General features: G+C 41.8%; 1 protein-coding gene across 7 annotated transcripts in view; it reads left to right on the top strand.

Moving 5' to 3' along the window:
• The window catches only part of SESN1 (sestrin 1), a 47,280-nt gene that overhangs the window by 25,809 nt on the left and 2,098 nt on the right, over positions 1-19,373 (top strand). For 2 of the 7 annotated variants that reach the window (XM_035109279.3, XM_088667236.1), the window contains exons 2-8: positions 9,523-9,588; positions 10,616-10,816; positions 13,020-13,202; positions 14,099-14,338; positions 15,916-16,063; positions 17,970-18,082; positions 18,305-18,495. In XM_035109279.3, coding sequence (XP_034965170.1) covers positions 9,523-9,588; positions 10,616-10,816; positions 13,020-13,202; positions 14,099-14,338; positions 15,916-16,063; positions 17,970-18,082; positions 18,305-18,495 — 1,142 coding nt within the window. Of the gene's footprint in view, positions 1-4,777; positions 5,093-9,522; positions 9,589-10,615; positions 10,817-13,019; positions 13,203-14,098; positions 14,339-15,915; positions 16,064-17,969; positions 18,083-18,304; positions 18,496-19,373 lie in introns of those variants that run through there. The other 5 variants (XM_088667235.1, XM_035109281.3, XM_060272617.2 and 2 more) reach the window with 5 other exon arrangements.

Genomic DNA, 19,373 nt, shown 5'->3' with positions numbered 1-19,373 from the left:
AAAAAGAGTCCTAAAATAAACAGGGAAGCTAAATAGATGAATAGTTCATAGTACAAAAGTTCTTCAAATTAAGAAAAACACATTTATTTAACAAGTGGAGGCAACCCTGTACATGAAAACATTTGTTTGTGCCTTATATCTTATAGAGCAGGAAAGCAAATGTTCCCTTTCAGCTTATGAAATATGGCAGTCATTTTTTTACAGTACACAATCAGAGAAGTTGCTTGAGGAGGCTGGCCTTTCTGAGGTGTTGAGAAGCTGAGCCTTATACCTGTTTATCTGATCTCTGATTGGGTAAAAACTGTTGCTAGGCTCACTTCTTTGTTCCTGAGCAAAATTAGAAAGGGGAGTGTGGCATGTTTCAACTGCTTTCTGTTGCTTTGCTAAGTTCTGTCTGCTTCCCTTTCTTCCCTTTTGTCCTTTCTCAGAGGTATGATAAATTAGAAATTTACACAACTTTTCTGAGTTTCAGTAGGTTAGTCCTAATGAACATATAGAGGCAAAAAAAAAAATCGAGTATTGTTATGTTTTCAAGAAATTAAAACTTAGAATCTTAATGAAGAAAATTAAATTTATTTAATCTGAATTATAAAAAGTCACACTGGCAGCAATTAAAGAATAGTTTCTGGCACCTGGACAATAAGAATTGCCAGAGAAGAAAGAGGAAGGCTGTTGCTGGTTTTAAACACTGCATGTTGAGCGTTTCCATGACCCAAGATACAGAAATGCCACCATATGGCCACACTTGTGATAATGTTCATAAAGACAATGCTATTATTTTTATTTCATTCATTTAAACTAAGCAATTTATATACTGCTTAACTACAATCATCTCTAGGTGGTTACATAGAATATAGAAAAGGGGGAATTTGGTTAAAACTATAAAACCAGAAAGCCTGCTGGAAGAAAAAAGTATTTAATAAGTGTCAGATGTTCCACAGGCAGTTGCATAAAATTGGGCCTACAATACTGAATGCACAGCTCCTGAGGAAAGCATCTGAGCCAATGGGGGGGCACACAGTGACTCCCCCAAACACCTCAGTGATCAGGCAGAGATATAAGGGATTAAGTGGTCCTTAAGATATTGCACTGTCTGTCTATACACTACTGGACCAGTTTCATAGTAATTTGCAAGTCCCTTGACAACTTTGCTACAGGATATCTTAAAGGTAAAGGGGCCCCTGACCATCAGGTCCAGTCGTGTCCGACTGGGGTTGCGACGCTCATCTCGCTCTATAGGCCGAGGGAGCTGGCGTTTGTCCGCAGACAGCTTCCGGGGTCATGTGGCCAGCATGACAAAGCTACTTCTGGCGAATCAGAGCAGCGCACAGAAACGCCGTTTACCTTCCCGCCAGAGCGGTCCCTATTTATCTACTTGCACTTTGATGTGCTTTCGAACTGCTAGGTGGGCAGGAGCTGGGACCGAGCAACGGGAGCTCACCCCATTGCAGGGATTCGAACTGCCGACCTTCTGATCAGCAAGCCCTAGACTCTGTGGTTTAACCCACAGTGCCACCTGGGTCCCTATACAATGCATATAAAACACTTTTTCTTTACTGATCTAGATGAGTCCTAAATGGTTGATGATGTTCTAGTGCTGGTCGACACTTTAACACGAATAGTATCTATGGAAGTCTTGCTATTATTCAGTGCATTTGTACCAAGACCAAACTTGAAATTGTTCAGTAAATAAGCCTTCAGAAGGGGATTCCATACTAGAATCATATAACTACAAATGAAACACTGAAATATTATGTGTTGTTGTTCTTAACTGCAAACATCACTGCTGTATTGTGGATTTATATTCTAGTAGTTCATTATTAGGAGGGAGTTAAGATTATCTGCGTAGAAGTTTTCTTTGTTTATACAGGCTGTCCTAGGGTATTTGGGAAGTAGGTTCCATTATACTTCCCTTATCTTTTTTCTTGTTTATCTCTTGCTAGTACAGTGTAAATAATGATATTTAGATGGGGGAAGGGTTGCTGGATATGCAAGGACTTGATATTTACTTATAGTACTTGTTTCAGTCTTAACATTGACATTGGTATTTTGGATGTGAAATGTTTGCTCGATGTGATCTAGGAGAACTTCAGAATGAGGGTGGTAGAGGAGATATAATGAAACAAAGTTTTTAGGCTGTTTGAGAAACAGTTAAGAGTACCTTGGATCCACCAAGTGTGGCTTTGCGTATCTGATCTTTCAGTGTCCTCCGAAAAAAAGGTCACTGGGGAAGGTAGAAGGTCAGAGCATTAGTGCCTATTATCTGTTTAGAGTTGAAAGAAACATATTCATTTCTAAATGAAGTTGTGGGCGTAAACCAAGTGTGGAGAACTTTTGGCCCTCCAGATGTTGCTGAACAACAACTCCCATCAGCCCTGACAAACACGGCCAATGGCCAGAGATAATGGGAGTTCTAGTTCAGCAACATCTTGGAGGTCCAACAGTACATATCTGATGTTTTGTAATGCTTAAATGACAATACAGCTTCTCTTTTTGCCTATACAGGTAGGTAGCCGTGTTGGTCTGGGTCGAAGTAAAATAAAAAAAATTCCTAAGTTTTTATTTTGGTATGAGCTTTCGTGTGCATGCACACTGAAGAATCAGTGAAGAAGTATCTGAAGAAGTGTGCATGCACACGAAAGCTCATACCAAAATAAAAACTTAGTTGGTCTTTAAGGTGCTACTGAAGGAATTTTTTTATTTTACTTTTTGCCTATGTGCATGATCAGATCAGGAAGCTGTAGTGGAAAATGTGGAAGAAAAACCGAGGAGGTGTAAGTTTGGCTTCCTGTGAGTCCTTGCAGGAGCACTCCTGCCTTCAAGAGTGGCTCAGCTGGGGCTTGATTGCCCTGAGTAGGAGCCCTAACTGCCACAGGTGGCGGCCATGGAGATATCCTGCCTCACCTGGTTGAGGCAGGTATAAATACTGCAGGACAATGGGGTCAGGAGGGAGAGGATCATGGACCAAACACTGCTGAGGCTTCCCACGGTTGGATCTGGTGTTATATGTGGGTGAAGGTCTGGTGGGGGAATTGTTACTTTGGAAATTGTTCCTTTGGGGTTACTTCTTGGTGGTAGAGTGTTTTGTATTACTGTGTAAGAAGGTTTAAGGAGGTTTATTATTGAAGGTTTAAGGTGGTTTACTGTTTGAGGAGTTTTGTTTTTGTTACTGTTTAAGGGGTTTTCCTGTTCTGTTCAAATAAAAATATATTTCCCCTCATATGTTGACTACCAAAGATCCTTTGAAGAACCTGTAGAATTAATTGGCAAAACAAAAGCCAATACTCAGGGTAGGCTAGATGCCTTCCCCACCTATTTCCAAGATTCATTGTCACTAAACAGTGTTAGAGTAATATGTGAAGCTGTGTCCAACTCCCCTTAGCATCATTATATTTTTGTTGTTCAAGCAACAGTAGTTGACTTCCTTTAATTACGGATTTGTTTTGGTGTGTCAAATATGCATATCAACAATAAAGAAGATATAGGCTACCCTTAAAAAAAATAATCCACATGTCTTGAGACGATTTTTATGAGAGACGAGTAAAATAAAGAGCCCATTATCCTGCCACAGTTGAGAGCAATAACTTTTTTTTTTGCAAGTTCAGCAGTTTTCCTCCCTGAAGGGAGATATGTATTGTAAACACTGTGAACCAACTGTACACAAATCCCCACACGGAGTTAATGTGCTTTGTGCAGAGCAAGTGAATACATGTTGAGTCAACTGAAAGCTTTGGCTTCTGCAACTTTATTTTTCTGTTCCTTTTCAGTTCTTGAAAAATAGGCAAATTGACACGCGCTCACTCAGTCACAAGGACTGATAGAACATCTTTTTAACCTTAGTGAGGAGCTTTGGAGCCCCTATTTGTAGGAATTTGAACATGAAGATGATGGAAGTTTGTGGAAATATGCAGACCAGTTGTTCCCCAGCAACAACTACGGTAGCATGTTGCATCATTTTCTGGCGTGACACAATTAGCAAGGAAAGCTGTGGCTGGAACGTGGGCAAAGGACTGGGGACTTTGAAATCGGGGCAGATTGGAGGGGGAGAGGACAATGCTGATGCCCAGCAAATGACTTGAAGAAGCTAGCATAGCCTAAAGTAAACTGCAGTTGTTGAACAGAGCCCTTTTCGTTTTGCAAGCCTTTCCTCAACTGGGAAGGGTCCAGTTTTTGAGAAGGCTGGTCCCCCTTCTCTGTTGTTGTGGTGGTGCCGTGGTGGTGGTGATGTTATGGCCCTCCACCCAGCAGTATCCCTAAGCGCCTATTCTGTGGCAGGGAGGCAAGTCATGCCAGACAGAGCCAGGCTTCGCAAGCGCTGCCAAGAGCGCTTTCTAAGATTATATACGAACTTTATTTGTAGAGTGGGAGGGGAGAGAGCTGGTAGCTGGCTCCAGGGCCTGTTGCTGCCTGCAGCTGGGATATTGTGCCTCTCATTGTCAGCGCTAAAGAAAAACGCGGCGGCTTCTTTATTATTATTTTTCTGCTTAAAGAGGGGGTTGAGAAGGGAGTCTTGGGAGAGCAGGCGCAGATGAGGGTTGGGGTCGCTGTCGCCGTCAGGAACTCGCGGCCCGAGTCTGGGGGACGGGGCGTAAATCCATGGGCCGTTCTCCCCGGAGACCTTTCGTTTTCGCCCCCCTTTTGCCTGCCTGTGAGTCCCTCCGCTTCCCGGTCATTGGCGGGCAGCCGCTAAAGGGGGCGGGCTCTACTTGGTTTGTTGTTTGTGCTGGGCCTGCCCGCCCACAGGGAGGCTTTTAAGCCTCGGCCTGCCAGCCTTGCTGAAGCGAAGCGGCGGTCGCGCGCTCTGAGCAGCAACAGCAGCTCCTCCTCCCTGTGATCCGGGCTGGTAGGCATGAAGCTGGCCGGCACAGCCAACCGGACCTCGGGCTTCTGCTGCAACCACTGCGGAAGCCAGCCGCGCCGCAAGGTAAAAAAAAAAAGGGGGGGGGCTTGAACCAGCGGGATGCATCTTGAGGAGGGGACCCGCTTCGGGCTCGGAGGTTCTTCAGTCTGCTTGTTACGAAGCAGAGTCGGCTCGCGCGCCGCTTGTTCGGCTGTCAGTCAACAGGAGTGAACGCGAGCGAGCGAGCCTGAGGTAGATTCAGCTGTTTACGGAAAGGCTCCCAGCTTCAGGTGTTCTTGCTGGCTTCGTCGGTGTCGCTTGTCATTTCGCCCCCCCCCCCCCATTTTTTTTTTTGCTCTTAGGCTGAGTTGCAGAAAAAGCATTTTGGGGGGTGGGGGGGCAGATGCTGGAAGCGTTGCAGCGTTGTGAGGATCTGCTTCTGAATCTCCTGGTTTGCCGTATTGGCATGTTCTTGAAGCCTCATTTGGTCCTCCTGCTAAGAACCTAGCAAAGGAAGACTGGCTTGTAAAATTTCCTCTTCTGTGGTTTCAACAGACCTAGGAAAGCAATTCTACATAGGGTGAAGGGCAATTATTTAAGTGTCATTGTTGTCTTTAAAAGCTGTTGGGTGTGCTTCGGAACTGGGTATTACAGCCCGTTTTAATGCTTAAATGTCGGAATTGTTTTGTTTGTATCGTTTATTCATGGATGGCAATATTTCCCCCTTGAAAGCCTTATTTTGGAAGTGCTCAGATGTTTGGGGGACAAAGCTGATTTTTGCTATGTGCATGTTCTAGAGTAGCACACAACGTGGTGCTCCCCAGTTGATTCTGGATTAAAACTTTCATTATCCCTGATCATTGGTCATGATCAGGCATCCCCAAACTGCGGCCCTCCAGATGTTTTGGCCTACAACTCCCATGATCCCTAGCTAACAGGACCAGTGGTTGGGGAAGATGGGAATTGTAGTCCAAAACATCTGGAGGGCCGAAGTTTGGGGATGCCTGGTCATGATGCTTGAGACTGAGAGAAGCTGAAGGTGGAGGGCACAGCACTGTCTACCCCTGCACTTACTTTTCAAGTCCCAAACACAGACTTAATCAACAAATGAAAAACCACTGTAATAGTCTGCAGTCTTTTCAAAACCACCTTCTAGTATAAAGTGTACTGCTCAAGTTCCCTTCTGTGGTTAGAATTCTTGGGAAATGTGGGGAAAATTTAGTAAAAGTGTTGCTGGAGAAATTAAATGTGGAACTTCACAATATCAGTTTATGAATAACAGTAACTAATGCTAGAATCTTCCAGTCTCTGCATCCTTACATATCAGAAATATAACCTTGGAGACATCACAATGATCTTAGTAGTACTTCTCTTAACTAAAAGTAATTGTTTATGCATGATAGTAGTTAAGAATGTAAAGACATTATGAAAACAGGAGCTGAAATATGAGCAGTAAATTACAGTACAATTTTGACAGCATATTGATAAGCAATTAATTAAACCTACTTGATTTATGTCTGAACTTACTTGGAATGTTTGACATTTATATACAGGAGCTACAGTATTTATTCAGTTTCTTAAAAGTCCTCTGAAGGCATCAAGTGCCAAAATTGTAAATAACTGGCAAAGAATTTAAACATCTAAAAGTGATGTAAGTTGTCAGTCATGAATCATAATGTTATTCAGAGACTAGGCTACAGTGGGAACAGTGTGTGTGGATAATATCTCTGACTAAGCAAAGAGAAGCTCGTTGACTGTCTACCTTACTGCCCTGCAAGTAGCGAGGGGCATCCCATTTTTATGCACAAGTGACAAAAAGAATAGTACGCCTCTGAGGCTAGATACCCTGTTTCCCCTATTTTAAGACATAGTCATAAAATAAGCCATAGCAGGATTTTTAAGCATTCAAGGAATATAAGCCATACCCCGAAAATAATATATAGTGATAGGCGCAGCAGCAATGCCAGCCGCGGCAGGAGGAGGAGGAGGAAAAAAAATAAGACATCCCCTGAAAATAAGCCATAATGTTTTTTTTGAGGAAAAATAAATAGAAGACGGTGTCTTATTTTCAGAGAAACACGGTAGCTCTCTTGGAGACACTACAGTTATTGTCTCAAACTGAAATGAAAACATGAATTTTCAGTGTGTATCAGTTTGCATAGAGATGTCAAAATACTTTAATCCAATGACTGGAATGCAATGCCTGTCATTGCATTAAAGTATAACAGGTAGCTGGCATTAACAGTGTCATGATCAGTGAGTTATTGTCTTAAAGTGACATTTGAGCAAGGCATGGATGTTTTAACTTGCTCTCATGTAACTAAAGAGGTACAATACTGTGGTTTTAAAAACCACACATTTCTGTACTGAAATGTGAGAACAGGAGAATTGAAAATATCTACCCATGGTTGTTGTTGTTCGGTCCCAGCTCCTGCCCACCTAGCAGTTCGAAAGCACGTCAAAGTACAAGTAGATAAATAGGTACCACTCCAGCAGGAAGGTAAACGGCGTTTCCGTGCGCTGCTCTGGTTCACCAGAAGTGGCTTAGTCATGCTGGCCACATGACCCGGAAGCTGTCTGCGGACAAACGGTGGCTCCCTCGGCCTATAGAGCGAGATGAGCGTGCAACCCCAGAGTCGTCCGTGACTGGACCTAACAGTCAGGGGTACCTTTACCTTTACGCATGGTTGGAACCATGGGGGGCTCCAACACCAAACTAGTTCAGCTTTAGTTTAACGTAAGAGCCTGCTAGATTAGGCCCATCTAGTTCAGCATCATGTTTCCACAACAGCCAACCAGATGCCTGTGGGAGATTCACAGGCAGGACCTGAGGACCAAAGTGCATGTGCCTCCTGTGATTTCCAGCAACTGGTATTCGGAAAAATACTGTGTTTGACCATATAGGCAGAGCGTAGCCATCATGGCTAGTAGTCATTGACAGCTCTTTCCTGAAGGAATTGTCTAATCCTCTAAAGCTATTGAAGTTGGTGGCCATTGCTTCCTCCTGTGGGAGCAAATTCTAAAGTTTATGCATTGTGTGAACAAGTACTTTCTCTTATATATACTGAACATTTAAGCATTCAGCTTCACTGGATGTCCACAACTTCTAGCGTTATGAGAAATTACTAAACCAGTTAACACACAGTGTTGGCTCCTTTGGGAAGAAGGATGGGGTAAACATGTTTTTATGTGTGTGTCTGGAAGAACTTCCTGACAGTAAGAGCTGTAAGAGAGTGGAATGGATTCCCTCAGAAGGTTGTGAACTCTCCTTCCTTGGAGGTTTTTTAGCAGAGGTTGGATGGCCATCTGTTAGGGATTTTAAAGCTATGATTCCTGCATTGCAGGGGGTTACACGAGATGGTCCTTGGGGGTATCCAACGCTACGGTTCTCTGATTCTAAGCCAGTAAGCAATATAAAAATCAAATCCTAGTGTAAAGGAATCTCAGAAATACAAAAGAAATCAAATCCACATACCAAACAGAACTTAAATGTGTCTCAAAAACTATGCAGAATAAAAAAGACAGTACAAAATATAAATAATCAGGTACAAATATTTTTAAACAACATTACCCTGAGCTGTAAAAAATGATGCCCAACTGCTCATCAGACCAACTGCTACAAGCAGCAAAAAGAGCAAGTAACCAGGGGAAGAGAAAGAAAATGGGGGAGGGGAGGAGAACAAAAGAAAAGACAAGATGAGGGGAGTTTCATCATCATTAATTTGGAAGCAGCTGGCTTCAGTCCTCCCCTTCTGATGTCAGCCCAAAGATAGTGCCTCTGCCAGGGGATGGCTGGGCAGATGGATTGAATAGCCTCTCCCTGTTCCCAAATTGCTTAGCATCTCCCAGAAGCAGGGGTTGAGCAGCACTCTTTGAATAAGTCTGTGGGCCTGGTGTTTCAGATAGGCCACAACAGGTTTCAGTTTTCCCCCTTTCCCCCTTCTGACTATGTAGTCACACCACACAACAGTGATTGGCCCTGAAATAGGTATGCAGATGGCTTTTTCTAATCACATTAATTGTAAACTAATTCTGTAATGTATGTTGTGACCCTAAGAGGTTCTTGCCAAATGCTTTCCACTGTCTGCTGACTTGTAGGATTCTAGTTGTGCACTGGAGTCTGTTGATTCTTTTAGTGAAAGTATTGTGGTAGATGTATTTCAGATCGGCATGAAATTTCAATCTGAGATATCATTGCTTGTTCTTTGTCATTTTTAAACAGTGAACTTAAAAACACAGTTGCATATACTTTTGTGGTTAATGCACGTAACTCCCACACTCATGTAGAAACCTTCGATAAGATTACAGCTGTGTTGCTTCCTGAAAGATACTGACAGATTTCATATTCTGGTTTGTGGATGTGCAGAGAGGTACTTCAAAAGCCTTTAGTATCACTGACATTAGTCAACTGGCAGCTGTGTGCTGAACTCCTTGTTCTGGACACTTTGCCAAGTGTTTTATGCAAAACTAGGTTTGCAGTGAACCAGGTCTCATTGTTTTTAATGGCATCAGTATGGTATACTGTAAACAAGTGTGGCTTGTTATGAAGCACAGACAGAAAATTTCCACAGACAGCATTTCTGCAACAAGGACAGTTCTGTTGGTTTCAGTGGTGAATTCTTTCTTTCCCCTGAAACCACAGCTGAAATGTTTATAGCTAAAAGTTCAATTTTCTTTTCTAGGAACTTGGAATTAGGATCCCTAGACCACTGGGACAAGGACCAAGCAGATTCATCCCAGAGATGGAGGTGCGTGGTGATTTACATTTTGCAAGTACACAGAGAACTTGTTACATTTTTTGGTGGTGGTGGGGAATCTTTAGAATCTAGTATTGGCTGAGGAGCAGCTGCAAAGTATTATCCACATGTCCGTAGTAAATCATCGAGTTTGGCAAGAATTCTGCTGAATTAGAAAACAGTAATGTCCATGTGGAATTTTGATATTTAATGGCACACTCATACTAGCTTCTCTTAATAAACCCAGTGTTGTTTGGATATTAAGTAAGGATTAGCTTGCCCTTTAATTGTAGTGGACATGTATATTTGTTTAAATCTAATTAACCAGCATGTTTTTAGTGCATAGCATGAGAGAAGGTGAACAAGTGATCTTCCTGGGCTACTTCACACACTGGCTGATATAAAACTCAAGTGGTAATACGAGAGGCTTTATCAATGTGGTTTTGGTTAACATTACGCCAAGCTTAGTAGTCAGAAACATATTTCCCACAACAGCTAACTATTTAAATAGCTCAGCATTTTGGGGTACTACTGTTGCCCCTTTATAGGCTAGCATACTGCCCTTCAATAAATATATGTTCCCTGTCCACTTATCTCTGTTAAAATTTGATATCAAGCCTGAGGTTATAGGGAACCAGAGGGCTTTCTCAGTAGTGGTGCCCACCCTCCCATCAGAGGTCAAGGAAATAAACAGCTACCAGACATCTGAAGGCAGCCCCGTATCAGAAAAAATTTAATGTCTGATGTTTTACTATTTTTTTACATATACTGTAAGCTGCCCAGAGTGGCTTAGGAAACCCAGCCAGATGGGTGGGGTATAAACAATAAACTTATCATTATTACACGTTATTGATCCAGCACACGATTTGCTATACTTGGGGATTCACTAAAGTCCTTCAGTTATGAGAAGCATCTCATTTGGTATATTAAGATTTAAGAACTGATTTGGAGCTAGTAAATATTAACAAATATTCATATTGGCTGCTATGTCTTTATTTCTTACAATGTTTTGCTACTATTCCTTTTCTAATTCAAACAGATTATCCAAGTGAGCGCTGAAGATACCCACATGCATGCTTTGTTTGCAGAGTCTTTCACAACTTTAGGGCATTTGGACAACATTGCCTTGGTGATGGTTTTCCACCCACAGTACCTGGAGAGCTTTTTAAAAACTCAGCATTATCTGTTGCAGATGGATGGCCCACTGCCTCTTCACTATCGACACTACATTGGTATCATGGTAGGTTAAACTATGAAACAGAAAGCAATGGCAGTATTTTGTGCATCTTTTTAAGTTTCTATTTATGTCAGATATAATGTACTTAAGAGAAACTTAGTATCTTTGCAATCTCTTTGGCACTAAACTAAAAAACATGTATATTTACCCAAGCATTTTAATATTGTATTTTAATAATTTAGTTTTTCTGTTTCTTTAAAATGCTTAATTCAAATTCTAAATTGAATGAAGTGTGTGTGTGTGTGTGTGTGTGTAATAAATGAAGTTTGATACTTTTGTGGGAATTCTGTGTTCATACTGTGGGTAACCTGTAAAAAGGTAAAGGTACCCCTGACTGTTAGGTCCAGTCACGGACGATTCTGGGGTTGCGCGCTCATCTCACTCTATAGGCTTCCGGGTCGTGTGGCCAGCATGACTAAGCTGCTTCTGGCCAGCGGCGTAGCTAGCCGCCGGGCTGTCCGGGGTGGCAAACCTGAAGGCATTACGCATGTAGCACAGGAGGGATGACGCGGCGACACAGGCAGCGATGGGCTGTGTCCGGCAGGCCTCCCCCTCTCCCTCTGGCCCTCCCTCCACCCGTCCTTACTGCGCTCCAGGCGGTTCTCCTCACAGCCAGTTTGCACTGGCTCCGCAGGGGCTGGTCCTGCTCGCCCGCCACCTGGCTTTCTTCAGGGCCATCGTGGAGGTGGGCGAGGGCTGTGCTGCCGGAGCTCTTTCCGCAGTGCACCCCGGCCTCGCCTCCACGTGGGCGGCGAGGGGCACTCGCAGCAGTGGCGGTGGCCATTGGAGGTGGTCCCCCCCCCCGCCCAGCCTGCTGCCCAGGGCAGCACGCCCCCTGCCCCCCCATTACTATGCCACTGCTTCTGGCTAACCAGAGCAGCACACAGAAACACTGTTTACCTTCCCGCCAGAGCAGTACCTATTTATCTACTTGCACTTTGACATCCTTTCGAACTGCTAAGTGGGCAGGAGCTGGGACCAAACAATGGGAGCTCACCCTGTCGTGGGATTTGAACTGCTAACCTTCTGATCGGCAAGCCCAAGGCGCAGTGGTTTAACTTTAGACCATAGCGCCACCCACGTCTCCTGGCTAACCTGTAGCCCTTCGGTAATATTGAGCTCCAGTTCCCATCAGCTCCAGCCAGCATGACCAATGGATGGTGATGATGTGATTTCCAGTCCAACAACATCAGGGGCATTTATAGGTGCCCCCCCAAAAAACCCCAAACCACTGAAATGAGCATAATTAAGGGCAAACAATACGGAGGGTTTTTTTGGGGGGGGGGTAGATTTCCGTTACTGAAATAATGTAGGAGAGGAAAAGGTTTATACAACTTCTTTCCAAGCACCGTTGCTGCAATCAAATTTTGCCCCGTGGCTGCTTTTAAGCAAAATCTAAAATGGCAAGAGACCCAGTCACACATCTTTTAATACTTTGTAGTTGGCTCATTTGTGACCAAATAATTTATGACTATTGAGGTTCTAGTATTATTGCTACAGCTTTCCAGGAAATCTGTCGAACAAAGAGAATGACAGTTGTGGGAGGAAACCTCTAATGATGGCTGTTGTTAAAACAGTGTTAAAGCTGTTTTCTCTAGCCTTCATGTATAAAAAAGGGATTGGAGGAACTAGACTAAAATAGCAGAAACAAAGTATCTCTGATATATTTAAGTTAAAATTATGGGCTGCAATCCTATATAATTTTACCTGGAACAAAGTAGCCCTTTTGTGCAAGGACTTCTTGTGTAAGAGAATTTGCCCTTCCTCTTATACCCCCTCCCCTCGCATGCCCCCCCCTAAATCTGTTCTGGGGGCGTTCCCCACTCCTCTGGAACAAATTGGGAGGGGGTTGCAAGGAGATAAGGGTGGAGAAGTTCTGTTGCTTGAGTATTTGTGTGGAAAGAACAATTCCATCGGATGCAACCAGTCAGTGGGACTTGATACAGTACTGAGTACACCCGCTTATAAAGTGAATACATTTATATATGGTAAAGAAATAAAAGTTGCTGTTGTACTGCTTTTGCTATATACAAAGCACATACATAAATAAACCACTAAGCAAACAAAATGCATAAACGTTACTACACAGGCATAGTGTTGTTTTTTTTGTTTCCCATTCTTGACCACAGCTATACTCTGTAATTATCCATACTGATAGGCAGGGAATCTCTCAGTTTGATAGTTCTTGTGCTTGTTTTCCCTCCAGGCTGCAGCTAGGCACCAGTGCTCCTACCTGGTTAACATCCATGTCAATTGCTTTCTTCATGTTGGGGGAGACCCTAAGTGGTTGAATGGTCTAGAGAATGCACCTCAGAAACTGCAGAATTTGGGTGAATTGAATAAAATATTGGCACACAGACCATGGCTCATTACCAAAGAACATATTGAAGTGAGTATTTTGTTTGTTTGTTTGCTTAAGAGAACTTACATATATAGTATTTATATTTACATTTTTTGATTTAGAGCTTTTCAAGCATCTGTAGTATTTTAATCCATACCTTTTAAAATATTTGCTACCACGTGCTGTGTCATAAGATGCTAAAACATTCAAATCATCTTAATAGAAACACAAGTGCTAAGTGTCTGTGCTGAACAACTTTCTTACTTGGAAATTCTATTTACTACTGGGAAGGGGATATAGCATAGTACCAGGTACTTGCCAAGACTTGATATTTAGCTCTCAGATGGATGGGCACCATCCTTAAACTGATTCATGTTGTTGGCATATAGCACCTGATGCTGAAGGAACATTTGAAGGACATGGTAGGTCCAAGTGCTCGCTCGCTCTTTCTTTCTTTCTCCTTTTTCAACCCTATCTAATGTTATTTCCATTTGTCAAAACAAAACAAAACTGAATTATTATTTTTAACTAGCTCATTATAGTAGACAATATCATGTCTGATACAGACAGTATCAGTGATTAATTTGTCCCTCAACACCCGACCTTAGATACTTTAAAAAGTAATTAGAGATTAGTGTTTAGGATTATTTGGTCTCCCATAGCATAGCTAGTGTACATTTTTGTTTCAAAATTATCTAAACTACCTTCAACTTCGATAATAGAGCAATATCATGTATAAAGTTGCAGAGCTACAAAGTATTTCACCTAGTTGAAAATCTTGTTCATGGGTATTCAGTCCCTGCATTTAGTAGGATCTTTCTGATATAAAAGCATGAGTGTGTATCATGCTAGAAACATGTGGCCTTATTGTAGAATCAAATTTGTGAGGTAGCTACAAGCAAAGATTTTAAGAGAACTTTTTAAATCTTTTTTCCCCCCTGAAGCAACTTCTAAAGACTGAAGAACATAGCTGGTCACTGGCAGAACTGATCCATGCTGTAGTTCTCCTTACACATTATCATTCGCTTGCATCCTTCACGTTTGGCTGTGGAATCAACCCAGAAATTCACTGTGATGGTGGTCACACGTTCAGGCCGCCTTCTGTCAGTGGCTATTGCATTTGTGATATTGCAAATGGAAATCATGGTGTGTATGAGAAGCAGGGCCCAGCTGCAAATATTGCTGTAAGTATTTCACATATATTAAGGAAGTTACATGCATGAACAACAGCATTTCCACTGGTGGTGAAGTATATGTACATGAAAGTATAAGAAAAATCCCAGTAGCACTTTTTTATTCATTGGGGGTGGGGGCACAAATCAGCGACTTTTCAAAGCAGCAAATGTATTTGTACTTGTATGAATGTAGAAACTGTATTTGTATTTTCTGAAGCAAACACATCTGGGAAGCCCAGTTAGACTAAGGGCCCTAGATGTGGATAATGTACAGCAGGCATAGGCAAACTCGGCCCTCCATATGTTTTGGGACTACAACTCCCATCATCCCTAGCTAACAGGACCAGTGGTCAGGGATGATGGGAGTTGTAGTCCCAAAACATCTGGAGGGCTAAGTTTGTCTATGCCTAACATACACACTTGATATGGAAAATACAAGTGTCAATTCAAGAAATTTTATTTGCCCTGAGAGGTGTGGAGCTGATCTGAGTTTCCTGAAATTGTTCAAGTCCTCACTAATTTAATATGATGGTTTAGTTCAGGGGTCAGCAACCTAAGGCCCATGGGCCACAAACAGCCCACAGGGGTTGTTTAACCGGCCCATGAGCCGCCCATTCAGCGAGTCCCCGCGTGCTGCACTAAACTGGTGCAGTGCGGTGTGGGGACTTGCTTCTGCGGCACCGAAAATCGCACGCATGATCCAGCCCACGGAGGGATCTCCGCTGGAGTGAACCGGCCCAAGCAAGGTAAACCTTGCCAACCCCTGGTTTAGCTGGTCTAGTGGCTTTTGCCATTGTCAAAAATAATGTGTCACTGAGAATTATTAAAAGGTTCCTAAGGTGAGAAACAGGCTTACCATGAAGCAGATTCCAACTCCCAAGAATGCACATACACTTTGTATGTATGTGTATTACTAATAATAACACAATAATGTGAAAAGCAGTCCTAATGAATTTTAGTTATAAAAAACAAGTGAGATGTTTAATCAGTAATGTTGCTATCTTTTGCGGGTTGGGGGTGATGTACTAGCACATGGGGAAAGGGGAATACAGCTTTTGTTTTAATTATTCCTAACATCTTTTACATTAAACTACAGCCTGAGAACAAGGTGATAGACAGAAATTGGATGTTATGTCACTTAATGTTGGATGTTATATCAACTAAATTTTCTTGTAGGTATGTGATGCCAATTTTAAAGGTAGCTGTTATGTTTTTTGTTAATAACATTTGAAGAATGTGCAACCTTTTTTTGAAATAGGCATTTTTAAATAACTTTAGATCTTTGGACAGCATTTTGCACAAGCTGCAGCTTTTGGACAAAACTTAATAGGATGCACTTCAGTCGAAGCTACTAATGCATCAAACACTGTAGCCACCCCAGTCCAGAAACAGCTATAACTGTTAATTCTGCATTACATCATTGCATAATAAAGGCAAACAGAATATCCATGAAACTGAGGGCACCATTGAATTTAAGGTAGTAAGCAGGGAGCCATAGAGCTGGAACATAGTATAAAGCTTATACTTACCTGTGACTGTATACTCTCAGTACAATATCCCAATGCATTGGAATATTTTTTTTTAAGACTACTGAGCCTTTCTGTGAAGTAGAAGCACTTATGGAAAAACTGAAGCAACTACAGGAATGCAGAGATGATGTTAAAGCCAGTCAAGAAGAAAAGGCCACTCGTTTTGAGAAGGAAAAGAGAGAAAGCATGTTGGTGTGTTGCTCAGGTGGGAACATAGTTAAAAGTCAACATATCTTTAAAAACCATCTTGGCTTGTGGCGCAGGTCTTAGTGTTGCCTATCAAGTTAAATAGTGAAATGCTTTTGTCAGTTCCAGATCACAGCAAGTTTCCACTGTCATGAATAGATAATGAAACACTACATTAAAAACACTGATCTCCTTCATAACTCAAAATCTTAATTACAAGTTAATCAGTTCATCTGGGTAGTTGCCCAAGACAAAAGCCTACGCATGTAGGAAGGTATGTTGCCAAGGGGTGTGTGTGTTGGCCCAGTCAGTGTGTCTACTGCTTAATTAAGGTGACCCTTTCCCACTGGCTGTCAGCTAACACTAGCAGCAGAAGAGAGCCCTGGCCTTCTCTACTTGGAACAGCCACCTAGAGTCGTTTATTTCATTTGTTAGGCACCTACACAAAAAAGTCCAGGTATATTAAAATGAAAATAGAAACCCAGCAACAAGCAGATCTGCAGTCTGCTTGCACCTAACACTGTTGCTGTGCACTTTATTTTGGAACATTATGGGGTGTGGGAGTATGGACTTTGTTTCCATCAACACTGTTGCTTGTACCAAGACTACAGCTAATCTTATGTACCTGACCACGCTCGGTACTTCTATGAGTCTGGAATTGATGGCCTCCCATTGGGGAGTGAGGCTGTATCTGGAATGTTGCCATATCAACACAGAGAAAGCATTAAATATTAGGAACTGTTTGCCATTAACATGTATACATGATTAGGTAGAAATACACAGGCAAAATAGTGCTTGAAACTAAAGATGTCCTCCTTTTGCTATACTTTGGTTTTACTCCAATCTTAAATTCTGTTTATATCCTGTTCAGGGAGGCTTTTAATGTTTAATAGATTACTGTGTTTTATTTTTCTGCTGGAAGCCGCCCAGAGTGGCTGGGGAAACCCAGCCAGATGGGCGGGGTATAAATAATGAATTATTATTACAGTATTATTATTATTATTATATTTTATTTTATTATCCTTTCCACTGCCATAAAAACCTAGAAGCAGAATGTTGCTAGTTGTTGACATGGCATTTTGTAGCATTCATTTTTCTTTCTGTCTTAGAAATTTTAGTATTGTTGTGTCAGTGCAGTGTCATGTCAAGAGCACATGGATGCAAGGACATATCCAATGAAAAACTAATGTAGTGGTGGGCTGCATGTGATCCCAAAGTTTGGCTGAAATCCTAAAAATACTGGCTTTCAGCTTAAAGCAACAATGTGTTTCAATCCCATCTGACCATACTGATGAGCTTGAAATATACAGCATGAAATGTTAAGACCAGAAACAAGGAGACTTGTTACTAATTCCTGGCTCTGTATTTTTTTCTGTTCAAGTCAGATGTTTCTTCTCAAGGGCCATTCTCACATTTGAAAATAGTTGCATAAGAAATGCATCTGTACTTTGTATCTGCTGTGTACAGAAATTATATGCTCACTACTTGCATTAATATGTGGATGTTATTTATTTATTTATATACTGCCCTTCATGGTTCGCAGCATGAAAATACAAAATAACCGAATAAACACAAAATACAGAGTTATGGCCTTGAATTTCACATAACTGAGGGATAGAGAACTGTTGGCCCTCTCTATGATATTGACTACAAGTTCCATCAACCCTGACCATCAGTCACACTAGCTGGGGATGATGGGACTGTAGTCTGAACAACATCTGGAGGGCTACATATTCTCTACTTCTGTCATATAGGTTCAATGCTAAAAAGGTTTTGTCTAATAAACTATCAATTTTAATTGATTTCATGTGTATTTAGTTTGGAAATCCTTTTCTAGACCAAAGGGATACAATTTTTAACTTGTAGCTATTTGCGTCAGGGCTTTCTGTGTTAAGTTTTGCAATGTTTTGTTACATTTTTAACAGAAGATGAAGAATCTGTGCCAACAAGGGATGTGTCTCGCCACTTTGAGGATACTAGCTATGGCTATAAAGATTTCTCCAGACATGGAATGCAAGTACCTACGTTCCATGTTCAGGTAGGACTTAGGTTGCAAGTAGCAAAACTTGGAAGAGTGTGCTGCATAATTAGTATTTATACACTAAGCTCATTGTAGGGCTTTACTATTACCTTAAGAATATAAGATAGTGTTTCCTTAAGCCATTTCAAATCCATTTGCAAGCTTAGTTTAAAACTGTGTGTATAATACAATGGCATCTTTCTTGGGAACTTGCACTCATGTACTGAATTTGTTTTTAAGGACTATTCATGGGAAGACCATGGCTATTCATTGGTAAATCGTCTCTATCCAGATGTGGGGCAGTTGATAGATGAGAAGTTTCAGATTGCATACAACCTGACTTACAACACAATGGCCATGCATAAAGATGTGGATACCTCAATGCTCAGGCGGGCAATCTGGAATTATATCCATTGTATGTTTGGAATAAGGTTGGTCCTGTTATCTGTATATGGGCAGCTTCATGGTAATGCTGTGCACTTGTTTGTTATGGTAGACATTGTTGACATTCTGAGTTTAGTATACATAACCTGTAAAGAATACTTTGCAAAACTTACATCCAAAGTTATGTTGTCCCAAGCTGCAGCAGTCATGGATACATTAACTGGATAAGCAAGAGGAGAAAGTAGTGGCTCTTAGTAACTCCTTATCAGGAGTTCCAGTTCAGAGCAAACAGCCTAGTGCAGTGCTCCACAACCTTTTTATCGCTGCGGACCAGTCGACGTTTGATAATTTTACCGCGGCCCGCTGAGGGGGGGACGTTTTATTTAGATTGTTTTGATTTAATAATTTTAATTTAATTGTATTTAAATGTTCCTTGGGCGGCCCGGTACCAATTGATCCACGGACCGGTACCGGTCTGTAGCCCGGGGGTTGAGGACCATTGGCCTAGTGGCTTGGAATGTAATTTGCCTTAATTTGAAATAAAATAAAATGCCAGTGTGGAGTAGGGTTTTCAGCTACACTCGGGTTCATGGCCTGAAGAAATCATCAAGGAACTGGAATTATTTGTGGGTAGGGGCATGGGAAGCAGTGATCTGCAGGATAGAGAAAGGCAGAAGAAACCTGTAGGACTGTAAGTACCATGTGATAGTGCTGCTTCACACAAAAGAAGTAATCTTCCAGAGCTGTGGGAAGCAGTTCAACTGGAGAGAAGAGGAGAAAGTATTCAGAAGGCTACTGTCATGGGGCTGTGGTTGGAGATCCACAGAAACACCTATTTCTGTCAAGTAGCTAGTATGATTGATTGTACTGTAATGACAAAAATGTTTGTTTTGGGAGAGATAAAAGTTTTCCCCTTAATTCCAAA

The sequence above is a fragment of the Zootoca vivipara genome, chromosome 3 (assembly GCF_965207765.1).
Source record: "Zootoca vivipara chromosome 3, rZooViv2.hap1.1, whole genome shotgun sequence".
Taxonomy (NCBI): Eukaryota; Metazoa; Chordata; class Lepidosauria; order Squamata; family Lacertidae; genus Zootoca; species Zootoca vivipara.
Note: the sequence above shows the minus strand (reverse complement) of the source record. Positions and strands in the feature narration are given on the sequence as shown.